Source organism: Scyliorhinus torazame, chromosome 1 (genome assembly GCF_047496885.1).
Source record: "Scyliorhinus torazame isolate Kashiwa2021f chromosome 1, sScyTor2.1, whole genome shotgun sequence".
NCBI classification, from domain to species: Eukaryota; Metazoa; Chordata; class Chondrichthyes; order Carcharhiniformes; family Scyliorhinidae; genus Scyliorhinus; species Scyliorhinus torazame.
Genome location: NC_092707.1, coordinates 15,455,408 through 15,469,203, shown reverse-complemented (window position 1 = coordinate 15,469,203; position 13,796 = coordinate 15,455,408). Strand labels below are relative to the sequence as shown.

At 43.8% G+C, this 13,796-nt stretch overlaps 1 protein-coding gene across 1 annotated transcript in view; it reads right to left on the bottom strand.

The window, feature by feature from the left end:
• Nucleotides 1-5,951, bottom strand: part of chfr (checkpoint with forkhead and ring finger domains, E3 ubiquitin protein ligase) — a 44,272-nt gene extending 38,321 nt beyond the window's left edge. The window contains exons 1-3 of the mRNA XM_072517332.1: nucleotides 5,885-5,951; nucleotides 4,358-4,454; nucleotides 500-609 (exon numbers count right to left, since the gene is read on the bottom strand). Coding sequence (XP_072373433.1) covers nucleotides 500-609; nucleotides 4,358-4,454; nucleotides 5,885-5,951 — 274 coding nt within the window. The remainder of the gene's footprint in view (nucleotides 1-499; nucleotides 610-4,357; nucleotides 4,455-5,884) is intronic.
• Nucleotides 5,952-13,796: the final 7,845 nt, after the last annotated feature.

Sequence of the window (13,796 nt, the reverse complement as noted above, 5' to 3'; positions counted from 1 at the left end):
ATGTGGTAGACCAACCAGGAATGTGTTGGACTAGTCATAAAGGCATGAATGAGGGCTTTGGCAACAGATGAGTTGATGCAGGGGCAGAGTTGGTCAATTTTAGAGGTGAGAACAGATGGTATCAGTGATAGCACTGATAGGTAGTTGGAAGCTTACCTCAAGTACAAATATGACAGCAATGTTGTGAACTGCCTGATTTAGACTCAGGGAGAGGGTTGGAGTCAGTAGCTGGGGATGGAGGTTGGAGTGGGGAACAAAAATAATCTTTAATTAAAGGAAGTTTTTGTTCATTCCGTTCTGGATGTTGGATAAGCAGCCTGATAATTTAGTAACAAATCTTACTTAGCAGTGTACGAGAACAAGCCAAGAACTAACTGCCAAATACAGCTGATTTCTCACGGAGACTGCATAGCAGCTCGCAACGCGATCATGTCCAGACAAATATCAGAAATGGGACATTTCAAATCACAATTAGTACATTTAATCATGCTATCCTTACTCTGATCTGGCTCATTCTTCCTGTAGACAACATAAATGGCATCTCCATTCTGCAACGGGTAAGTCTGTTTCTTCACTACTTTGGATTTGTTGATCACTGTTCCGTTGGTACTGAAAGCATAAAGTGACAGAAGAACATGTCAGGCTGCTTTCCAGTTTCTTGGTGGAGGAGGCACATAAAGCCTACACTTGTAATGTCAAATCGTCAAAACGCATGCCGTTCAACATTAATTGGGAATCATACCATGCCCAGGTTTAAAACACACTTGTTTAAGCAATATAATGAGCGAGTTGACATTATGGTGACAGCATACCCACAAACCACAAATTCTGGTGGCCAAAGTCAAATGCAAAGTAAAACAAGGTGCCACCAGAGTCAGCTTGTGCCTCCGACAGCATCGGACGTGCCAGGACACCCGTGTCTATTAGGCCACAGCAGCGTTGCTCACACACAGCCTGCACACACTGATGTTGTTTCACTAACAATGGTCTGTAAAAAACCTCCTGGCCACACAAAGGTATTAATGCCTCAGGGAAAAGTTGCAACTGGTGACTGAAGCGCAACTTTGAATTGTTTAATTGTAGATCCAACCCTGGAAAAAGCCACATATTGATTCCAGTCTCCCAGGATTTAACCCGCCCAGGGTTCTGCAAGTTTAGCAATTTACAATGCAAAGCAAACCAAATGGAAGAAGGGAACTTTGTAATTGTTGGATTTGATACCATACAAAGTGCAAATCCAGCTGGTGTCAGTGTAATTTAGGAGGTACTCAGCGAGGGTCCACCGAACGCTTTGAAATTAACGTGGACTTGGTTTAAAAAGTTCAGAATTGGACTTCTCCGCTCTCAAACATCTGCATCTCTAATTGTCGGAAAACAGCACATGCACATAACAGCGAGAGGTTTCAACCCGGCAAATATCTACTTTTGTCATGAGCTTCAACTGGACTTTTAATGCATTTTGCTGGCATCTGCTGGCAACACAGAACAATTGCAACAAAGAAAAATCCGCAGGATAAAATCTACTTTAAACAGCAAAGTTAGTCAAGGTGTTTAAGCTGCTTTAAGGAGTCACAGGCCAACCTTTCAGATTCAGCATTGACCTGTTGTTGTGTCTCAGACAATAAACCACACAAATTGTTTACCTCCCCACCCCTTCCCAGTCTTTCCACCATTGGCTAGACTTTGAGTTAATTGGGTTACAGCTAAATCAGGGGTTTCAGCTTCAACATTTTCACATTAGTATTTTAAATTATAAGTGACCTTTAGAGTCACTCAAAACCCAATACCACATTTAACACCACTACTGCCAGGCCCCAAAAATAATCTAACCTATAAATCACATCATCTCACTCAAAAATCGTGCTTCAGACTTTTTGCTCTAATATTTTGCATCTTAAATTTGTGTATTTTTTCCAATTTGGAAGTGTTTGAGTTCACAACATCTGGACCGTTTATCCAATATCAATACCACTAGGCTACCTTATAAAAATTAAGTATCACCAAAAGTATAGTAAAGCGGGCAGCACGGTGGCGCAGTGGTTAGCACTGCAGTCTCACGGCGACGTGGTCCCAGGTTCGATCCCGGCTCTGGGTCACTGTCCGTGTAGAGTTTGCACATTCTTCCGTGTTTGCGTGGGTTTCACCCCCACAGCCTAAAGATGTGCAAGGTAGGTGGATTGAACACGCTAAATTGGCCCTTAATTGGAAAAAATGAATTGGGTACTCTAAATTTATAAAACAAAAGTACAGTAAAGCTCCCTTGACACTCGGGATGAACCTTAACCCCAAGCGCAGTGCAGAACCTACAAATCCATTAAAATATATTTTTTCTATCTTCCACTCAAGCCACCCTTTCTGTCTTGGAGTAAGATTGCCACTTTCATGTCAAATTGCTGACAGTTTGGTTTATTGGCAATAAGAATAGGATTCCCTTCAGCAGGAACCCTGGAAGGTGAAAATTTCATCTCAAGATTTCATCTCGTTACCTAAAGAAAGATATACTTGCCTTATCTCTCCATGGAGTGAGTGCAACAAAGGTTCACCAAACTAATTCCTGGGATGAAGGGATTGGCCAATGGAGGAAAGGTTAAATAGACTTTGGGGGGGGGGGGGGGGGGAGATATTCAGGGATAGTGCAGGAAAATGGTGTTTGAAGTAGAAGGGGCGGCACAGTAACACAGTGGTTAGCACTGTTGCTTCACAGAGCCAGGGTCCCAGGTTCACTTCCCGGCTAGTCTGTGCGGAGTCTGCACGTTCTCCCCATGGCTGCGTGGGTTTCCTACGGGTGCTCCGGTTTCCTCCCACATGTATCGAAAGGTGTGCTTTTTAGGTGAATTGGACATTCTGAATTCTCCCGCTGTGTACCCGAACAGGCGCCGGAGTGTGGCGACTAGGAGATTTTCACAGCAGCGTCATTGCAGTGTTAATGTAAGCCTCCTTGTGACAATATTAGAACATAGAACATAACAGCGTAGTACAGGCCCATCGGCCCTCGATGTTGTGCCGACCTGTGAAACCACTCTAAAGCCCATCTACACTATTCCCTTATCGTCCATATGTCTACCCAATGACCATTTGAATGCCTTTAGTGTTGGCGAGTCCACTAATGTTGCAGGCAGGGCATTCCACGCCCTTACTACTCTCTGAGTAAAGAACCTACCTCTGACATCTGTCTTATATCTATCTCCCCTCAATTTAAAGCTATGTCCCCTCGTGCTAGACATCACCATCCGAGGAAAAAGGCTCTCACTGTCCACCCTATCCAATCCTCTGATCATCTTGTATGCCTCAATTAAGTCGCCTCTTAACCTTCTTCTCTCTAATGAAAACAGCCTCAAGTCTCTCAGCCTTTCCTCATAAGATCTTCCCTCCATACCAGGCAACATTCTAGTAAATCTCCTCTGCACCCTTTCCAATGCTTCCACATCCTTCCTATAATGCGGCGACCAGAATTGCATGCAATACTCCAAATGCGGCCGCACCAGAGTTTTGTACAGCTGCAACATGACCTCATGGCTCCAAAACTCAATCCCTCGACCAATAAAAGCTAACACACCGTACGCCTTCTTAACAACCCTCTCAACCTGGGTGGCAACTTTCAGGGATCTATGTCCATGGACACCGAGATCTCTCTGTTCATCCACACTGCCAAGAATCTTACCATTAGCCCAGTACTCTGTCTTCCTGTTATTCCTTCCAAAATGAATCACCTCACACTTTTCTGCATTAAACTCCATTTGCCACCTCTCAGCCCAGCACTGCAGCTTATCTATGTCCCTCTGTAACTTGTAACCTCCTTCCGCACTGTCCACAACTCCACCGACTTTAGTGTCATCTGCAAATTTACTCACCCATCCTTCTACGCCCTCCTCCAGGTCATTTATAAAAATGACAAACAGCAGTGGCCCCAAAACTGATCCTTGTGGTACACCACTAATATTATTATTAATAATAATAATAATATGGCTCCAAGGGCTAAATGGCCTACTCCTGCTCTTATTTATTTTGTTTAACACCAAAGGCAGGATTTGAATGCACGTCCCAAAGGTTAGAGGACAGCTTGCTGGAATCCACTGCCCCTCCATTCCAGAAACAGCCAGCATTCTCACATGTACACAACTAGAGAGAACAGCAGCACCACAGTCTAACTAATCTTCAGTTTCAGATTAAAAGCAAAATATTGCAGGTGCTGAAAATCTGAAATTAAAAACAGAAAATGCTGGAAAAACCCAAGTCGGTCGGGCTGCATCTGTGAAGAGAGAAACAGGTTAACGCTTTAAATTTGTGTGACTCTTTTGCAGAGTAGTTTTTTAAAAAAAAGAAAACACTCAACCCAGAATATATATGCATGACTTACCTCGTATCCTCTAGCCACACTTGTCCTGTTTTCTCTCGAATTATTTTACAGTGGTCCCCGGAAACGAGTTTATTGCCAGGAAATGACAAATCACAACCTACAGGAGACAGGCGGTTGATTTTTAATATAGATGGTAATTTATTATTAGCTAACTTAGAATTAGTTAGGTATAAAACTTTTCCATTCACAAACGAAAATTAACTTCCAGCACCAATCTACTTCCATTACTGGCTCTGGAGGGTGTGCAGAGGAGATTCACTCGGTTAATCCCAGAGTTGAGGGGGTTGGATTTTAATGAGAGGTTGAGTAGACTGGGACTGTACTTGTTGGAATTTAGAAGGATGCGGGGGGATCTTTTTTATCATCATAGAATTTACAGTGCAGGAGGTGGCCATTCGGCCCATCGAGTCTGCACCGGCTCCTGGAAAGAGCACCCTACCCAATGTCAACATCTCCACCTTATCGCCATAACACAGTAAATCCACCCAACACTAAGGACAATTTTGGACACTAAGGGCAATTTATCATGGCCAATCCACCTAATCTGCACATCTTTGGACTGTGGGAGGAAACCGGAGCACCCGGAGGAAACCCACGTACACACGGGGAGGATGTGCAGACTCCGCACAGACAGTGACCCAAGCCGGAATCGAACCTGGGACCCTGGAGCTGTAAGCAATTGTGCTATCCACAATGCTACCGTGCTGCCATATAGTAACATATAAAATTATGAAGGGAATAGATAGGATAGATGCGGGCAGGTTGTTTCCACTGGCGGGTGAAAGCAGAACTAGGGGGCATAGCCTCAAAATAAGGGGAAGTAGATTTAGGACTGAGCTTAGGAGGAACTTCTTCACCCAAAGGGTTGCGAATCTATGGAATTCCTTGCCCAGTGAAGCAGTTGAGGCTCCTTCATTAAATGTTTTTAAGATAAAGATAGATCGTTTTTTGAAGAATAAAGGGATTAAGGGTAAAGGTGTTCGGGCCGGAAAGTGGAGCCGAGTCCACAAAAGATCAGCCATGATCTCATTGAATGGCGGAACAGGCTCGAGGGGCCAGATGGCCTACTCCTGCTCCTAGTTCTTATTACAAATTGCATTTTCCAAAAGGGTGGTGAAAGCGGATTCAAAAGACAACTGGACAATTACAAGACAAAATAATGATATGGTTGTGAGAAAGAGCAGCAGAGTGGCATTAAGTTGCTTTACCAGTGTTTGCACATGCGCAATGGGCTGAATGGTCTCCTCCTGTGCTGCATTTTATGATTTATTAACATTCTTATTTACGGCTCAATTTCCAATATGAATCTCAGTGACAACTTAAAACAGAATCAGGATATACATATTTGATGTAAAACCCTGCCACGGTTAACTCTTAAATAGAAAGAAATACAGCTCTTGCCAGTCGCAGAGAATTCTCATCCTTAATGGATGTCCAAAGACATGCTCTGTCACCAAGAGGCTCCACGGCACATCCTTTTCCTTGTTTAATCGAATTCAAAGAAGAAATGAATTCCTTGAATAGTACAGGTGAGCAACTGGTTAGCAATAGGCATGGAAGTAATCTCCAAGCTCAACAGGACCTCGGAATACATGGATAATGATCACCATCTTTAAGAGAATTCATCCCTGATACCAACCAACCAGAAATGAAACAACAAATATTAAGTATCTATAGAAGTGGCATGAGTTACAATATAGGAAAGAGAAAGGCCCATTTACCCAACCAACTCTCTTCTCTATGTTAATTCAGGAGTTTATCAAATTTAATTTTAAGTGCTATGCTTTTATGCATTTATCAAAACATTAATATATTTAACCACACAAGATGTCAAACTCCATGACAGACACAAAAGCAATCTTAAGTGTTGGAAGCTTTTGACCTCTGGCCTGAAACAGACCAACTGCACTCAGCCTTCATTTGCTCAACAATCAGACTGTGACCTTAAAAGGACAATGTAACGCCTCAGGTGGCAAAAGAACTCAGGATGTTGCACTCATCTTCAAGTCAGAAGATTGTGGGTTCAAGTCCCACTGCAGGGATTTGCACACAGCTGGAGTTGCTGCATTTCAAATGAAGTATACAATGGAGATGCTGTTTGACTGCTCAGGTGAATGTAAAATATGTGATGGTAATATTCCGAAATAGAGGAGGGGGAGTTATCCTCATTGTCTTAGTTAATAGTTATATCCCTCAATCATTGTCCCAAATCTATATTGCCTAGTTATTATCACGTTGCTGTTTCTGGGAGCTTGCCATGCACAAATCGACTGCTGCAATGCCTACATTAAACTTTCAATTACACTTCAAAAGTACTTCATTGACTGGAAAGCTTGGCAGTGTCCAATGGTTGCAAAAGGCTATGCAGAAATACAGATTTTTCTGAAGTACGATTGTGCACCATGAAATAACCACTAATCAGTTACAAACTGGCACAGTGAGGATCACATCTCCAACATTATAGAAAAGATGTGCTTCACCTTAGGGTCAGCGAGAAAACTACAAGAATAAGAACAAACCAATACTTTGAACCCTAGAATGCTCAATATTTCAAACTGGAGAACCACATTCACAAATCACAACATTGTGTGTCTGGACGGAGCAAAAATAAATCCAAACTGATGAGGAGATTTGGACAGCTACGCTACAAGGAAAAACTAAAGATGTTCCATTAGAAAAAAGGTGTTTCAGAGATAACCTTGTGATGCTTATAGGAAACTGGATCCTAGAAATTAACACAACTTCCAGAATAAAGCAGAGATTCAAATGAGAAAAAATGAGAATATACAGGAAAGATGTTCTTCACACCGAGGGTGTTGTATATATATGGAACAGCCTACACATGTCTATGTTTTATTACGTTAAAGATGTTATGTAAATGTCTTATAGGGCACATAAAGAGAAGAGTGAAAGAGTGGAGGGGCAGATGTTGGTGGATTCCATCCGTGAGGTGGATCGCCAATACTCAATTGCCCCGAAGCCAGGGTTGTTGGCAAGCAGGAAGGAATTGCAGTTGGAATTTGGGCTGCTTTCAAGGGAAGGGGGAAGGGCGGTGCACCAGCTGCGGTGCACGAGGGGGACTTTTTGAGCATGGGGAGAAGGTCTGTCGTCTGTTAATGCATCAGCTGAGGTGGCAGGCGGCCTCTCAGGAAATAGTGCAGGTGAAGGACTCGAGTGCCAGGTTCAATCTACAATCAGTTACAGCTCCTGGTCCATCTCTCAGCATTATATGCACAATGATATAGTAGCTATGCTAACTGACTGGCATCACACCCATTCTTCCCCCTCAGTCATGAATGCCACCATCACAGTGGAACTGAATTCTGGCAAATCTGGTCTATATCTAAGGAAATTCAGCATGTCCACATTGACTCTTACCAATTTTTACAGATGCAACATAGAAAGCATCCTATCGGGCTGCATCACAGCCTGGTACGCCAACGGCTCAGCCCAAGACCGTAAGAAACGACAGAGTCGTGAACACAGCCCAGTCTATCACGCGAACCCGCCTCCCATCCAGTGACTCGGTCTACACCTCCCGCTGCCTAGGGAAAGCGGGCAGCATAATCAAAGACCATTCCCACTCGGGTTATTCTCTCTTCCGCTGGGCAGGAGATACAAAAGTATGAGAACATGTACTAACAGATTGAAAAACAGCTTCTTCCCCGCTGTTACCAGACTCCTGAATGACCCTCTTATGGACTGAACTGATCTCTCCACGCATTTTCTCTACTGAGTCGTGTCATGTGAGAGTACCCTTTAAGAAATGAGTGTTTAAGAAATGTACCTTTAAGTAATGGAGCTGCTCATGTTACTGGAGTGATGTCAGAGTGTGGGTGGAGCTGAGTTCCACTTCTTTTTTAGTTTCAGTTTGAGAAAGCTTGGGTGTCTGTGAGCTGCACTGCTGTTGATCTCTACCATGAAGGACTATCTCAATCATTTGGGTGAATTCAGAAGAGGTATAAATGTTTTCAGTCTTGAATGTAAACCCTAACGTGCTCCTGTTTGAAGGTTTGTTAAGTCTTTTGGATGGTAAAAAGGATAGCATACAGGTTATTTAGTGTTGTATTCTTTGGAGGGTGTATTTGATTTACTGGTTGCTAAGATGTTCACTTTGTTTTAGAAAGGTTAACTTGAGTTCATAGAATAAACATTGTTTTGTTTTAAAAACCACTGGTCCATTTTCTGCTGTGCCACACCTGTAGAGTGAGCCGTGTGCTCCCCATACCACAATCTATTAAACGTTGTGGGTCAGGTGAACTCCATGATACACTTTGGGATTCTCTAAAGCCTGACCCATAACAGTAGTACTACACTCTGTATGCTTCACCCAATGTCTATGTATTTACATTGTGAATTTAGCGTATGTCCTCTGTTTTTCACGCATGGAACAATCTGTCTGGACTGTACGCAGAGCAATACTTTTGACTTGTACCTCGGTACACGTGACAATAAATAAACCAAACTCAAATATTGTGAGACATGCAGGTTCCTGCACTGTCACTTAAAAAACAACCCCCAAGTCATTGAGGGATGGGAATCAATTCACGCTGCCCTCCAGCCAAATCTGGTCTGGACTACAGGTGATTTTAGCTCTACACATGGCCAAATTTTGCAGTGGCAATGACAACAAAACCATGGGCATTCAATATTCGACTGAAACGGATAGCAGCTTTGGGAATTCACACATGTCCAGAATAACTCAGGATTCTAGAATAAATCCAGAAGTTGCTGCCAATTTTCATACATCCATATAAAACTCCGTATAAAAAGCCTTGAATGAGACAGAACTGGGTTTTTTAACAGTGTACCAAGTGTATAATTAGTGCCAAACACCCTCACTCTCTCTGAAGAACTAATTTTATATTTATCAAATGTAAAAAATCAACTTTCTCTGCAATGGTAAAGAAATTCACCACATGTTTCCATCTTTTTAAATCTGTTTTCAAAGTTTTTGATATTTTAGCTTCTATTTTAATCCATTTATTTTTGCCATCTGAAAATTAAATTAAAAGTGGAAGCCAGTGTTTTTAACTTGCTGGTTTATTGTCTGTCAGAATACTTCTATGTAATTGGCTACCAATCCTGTTTGACAGTATCCCTGTTGCTGGATGCTTGCAGGTTCCATTGACTTGATGCCAGGTTCAAACTTTTCTGTTCTATTCATTCATGGGATGTGGACGACGCTGGCTAAGCCAGCATTTATTGCCCTTCAATAATTACGCTTGAACTGAGTGCATTTCGGAGGGCATTTTAAGACTCAACCACATTGCTGTGGATCTGGAGTCACATGTAGGCTAGTCCAGGTAAGGATGGCAGAATTTCCTTCCTTAAGGACATTAGTGAACCAGATGAGTCTTTACGACAATCATCATCGTGAAGAGTTGATCCTGGGTTTGGAGGGATTTTTTTATGGGGAGAAGTTAAGATGGTTGGGCCTATACCCATTGAACGTCAGAAGAATGAGAGGCGACCTTATTGAGACATATGGGATTCTCATGGGCTTGCCAAGGTAGATGCTGCTCCTACATCTTAGAACACAGAACATACAGTGCAGGAGGCCATTCGGCCCATCAAGTCTGCACCGACCCACTTAAGCCCTCACTTCAACTCTATCCCCTTAACCCAATAACCCCTCCTAACGTTTTGGGACACTAAGGGCAATTTAGCATGGCCAATCCACCTAACCTGCACGTCTTTCGAGTGTGCGAAGAAACCGGAGCACCCGGAGGAAACCCATGCAGACTCCGCACAGACGGTGACCAGCAGGGACCCTGGCGCTGTGAAGCCACAATGATAACTACTGTGCTACCGTGCTGCCCATGGTAGAATTAGAATCTTATGGTCTAATTCCAGATTTTGATTTTTAAATTCAAATGTCATCATCTGCAGTGGTGGGATTCTAACCCAGGTTCCTAAAGGACGACTTTGTGTCCCTGGATAGCTAGTCCAGTGACAATACCACACTGCCTCCCCCAAATTAGGGAGACAAGCAATAAATAGAATTTTGGGCAATCTCCCCAAGCCAAGAACAGGTAATCAAGCGCAATGCAATGGGTCTCAGCACCTTAGCTTGGGAAAGGTGCAAAGCAAAAGCTAAAGTTCCTGGTCCTGATTGCCAACAAGATGAAAAATCACATGCACAATAGTTTAGACCATAAGACATAGGAGCGGAAGTAAGGCCCATCGAGTCCACTCCACCATTCAATCATGGCTGATTTCAACTCCATTTACCCGCTCTCTCTCCATAGCCCTTAATTCCTTGAGAAATCAAGAATTTATCAACTTCTGTCTTAAAGACGCTCAACGTGCCGGCCTCCACCGCCCTCTGTGGCAATGAGTTCCACAGACCCACCACTCTCTGGCTGAAGAAATTTCTCCTCATCTCTGTTCTAAAGTGACTCCCTTTTATTCTAAGGCTGTGCCCCCGGGTCCTAGTCTCCCCTGCTAATGGAAACAACTTCCCTACGTCCACCCTATCTAAGCCATTGATTATCTTGTAAGTTTCTATTAGATCGCCCCTCAACCTCCTAAACTCCAATGAATATAATCCCAGGATCCTCAGACGTTCATCGTATGTTAGGCCTACCATTCCTGGGATCATCCGTGTGAAGTTCAATTCCGAGTTTAATTCAAAAGTTTACCAACATTCATCATTTTGGCTCACACACAAACTAAGATGATGTTATCTGAGACAACTGTCTCTTTAACAGTAGCCATTCTTTGGGATAGCCAGAGGGCTTGTTAAGGTGCTGTACAAATACCACAAATCGGTGGTCCATCAAGGATCAAACCTCTTCAGCGAAGGGAAGAGATCAACAATGGTGGTGGGGGGGGGGGGGGGGAAGAGAGAGAGAGAGAGAGAGAGAGAGAGAGAGAGAGAGAGAGAAATCAGGGCAAAAAAAAAAAAACTTTTCAAGAATTTGCTTATAAGTTACATATTGAGAAGGAGCTGAATAATCTTGGTGTTTTGCAACCAGGAAGAAATCTGAATCACAAACCCCAGTGACTCACTCTGGGGATGCGTGCATTGCAATCAGCAGATTAAATACTGCAGCACATACTTTCCACCAGGGAGGGGAGGAACACTGCATTATCTTCAATGATTCGTTTCCATAAAAAGTAGTTGAGGCCAACACCCAAGTAACTCTACAAAGACATCATTTACAACAGGGGGGGGGGGGGGGGGGGGGGGGGGGGGAGAAGAAGTGATAAAATACAGCTCTAAAGCAGAGCAGTCCATTAAACGCCAGCCTCCGACTGAAGTCCAGCATGTCTTTTGCAGCAGAAGATTGCGTTTAATGCCAGTGCAGGCCTTCTTTGAAGGCCAGTTGAAACCTCTAACCAATAAGAACTCTGATCAAATTATGCTGTGGACATGTGTAAGCAGCACCCAAGAATTAGTCACTTGTCTTTCCCGCTGACTCATTTTTTGAAAAATGGGCAACGTTTCTAAACTAAACATAAAGAATAAAATGACAAAAAGCGTGCACCAGTGAAACAGGACAGGAACCACCCATTCCAGTGACTGGAAATTACATGCAGCTGGCTCAGGCAAATGACTTATTTTTACAGCTCCAACTGAACTGATAAACAAAGCAATTCCCCAGCCTTTCGAGTGATACCTGAATGGCTGCCCCAGTAACACCAACACTTCATTACTGCTTTCTCATGCTTATTGCATCTCAACCCCTTCGGGCTGTTGCACACTCCGCTACCCAGCCAATGTTCTAAGTTTTTTTGGCTAATATGTCAAAGTTACACTCACATTTTAATTTGCTTCTGGTAGAATTCCTACTCACTCCCCGATAACTTATACAATGAGCACAGTTCCTAACAAGTATGGTCACATGAAGAGCTGCATATTCAGTCCACGCTTTGCATAATTAAATTTCTTGCTGGTTTAGCTCACTTGGCTAGACAGCTGTATTCAAATCATAGAATTTACAGTGCAGGAGGACATTTGGCCCATCGAGTCTGCACGGCCCTTAGAAAAAGCACCCCACTTAAGCCCGCACCTCCCCCCATCCCCGTAACTCCACCTAATCTTTTTTTGGACACTAAGGGCGATTTATCATGGCCAATCCACCTAACCTGCACATCTTTGGACTGTGGGAGGAAACCGGAGCACCCGGAGGAAACCCACGCACACATGGGGAGAGCGTGCAGACTCAGCACAGACAGTGACCCAAGCCGGGAATCGAACCAGCTCCAGATGTGCTACCGTGCTGCTCCAAAAATGTTGAGGCATACACTGCTCTTGTGCTTTTGGACCCACTGGAAGTCCCGATGCCTACAAAAGTGTTATTGTCCATGAAGTTTAAACCTTCAATGGTATGATTTCCACTGCCCAGAACCTTCATGAATGTCTCTTCACTGGTCTGTGTTGGAGACTTGGGCTGGAAAGCGCAACTTACCCAGATACTTACCATAGATTTACCACACTCTGGTGTAAGGTAAGTAGAATTCACCAAAGTCCCAGGTGACCATAGGCTGCTTTTCCCCTTTAAGGGGGGAGAGCTGACAGGTGGTGATTTAACCTGAGGATCACCACACCTCAAGCGAGGGGCAAGGCTGAGAAGGCAGGACCTCAGCCCGTGCAGGAATTGAACCTGCGCTGTTGGCCTTGCTCTGCATCACAAGCCAACTATCTAGCCAACTGAGCTAACCCGGCCCTTATGATGCAGAGCAAGGCCTGCAGCGCGGGTTCAATTCCCCAACCGGCTGAGGTTATTCATGCCTTCTGAACCCTGCCCCTCACCTGAGGTGTGGTGATCCACAGGTTAATCACCACCAGTCAGCTTCCCCCCCTCAAAAAAGGGAAAGCAGCCTATGGTCATCTGGGAATATGTCAACTTTATCTTTGTCATGGTACGTCACACTGGTGTCTTGAGCCAAAAGGTTAGGTGGGGTTACGGGGATAGAGTGGAGGCATGGGTTTAAGTAGGGTGCTCTTTCCATGGGATGGTGCAGACTCGATGGGCCGAATGGCCTCCTTCTGCACTGTAAATTCTATAATCTATGATTTTACCTTCTCACCCTCCATCTGTATTTTAAATTCCACCATATTGTGATCTCTCCTTCCGAGAGGATCCCTAACTATGAGATCATTAATCAATCCTGTCTCATTACACAGACCCAGATCTAGGACCGCTTCTTCCCTTGTAGGTTCCATTACATACTGTTCCAGGAAACTATCGCGGATACATTCTTCCTCAAGACTGCCTTGACCGACCTGGTTAAACCAATCGACATGTAGATTAAAATCCCCCATGATAACTGCTGTACCATTTCTACATGCATCAGTTATTTCTTTGTTTATTGCCTGCCCCACCGTATTGTTACTATTTGGTGGCCTATAGACTACTCCTATCACACATTAACTGGGACTGCGGCACTGGGGACCAGGGTTCGAATCCCGGCTCTGGGTCACTGTCCG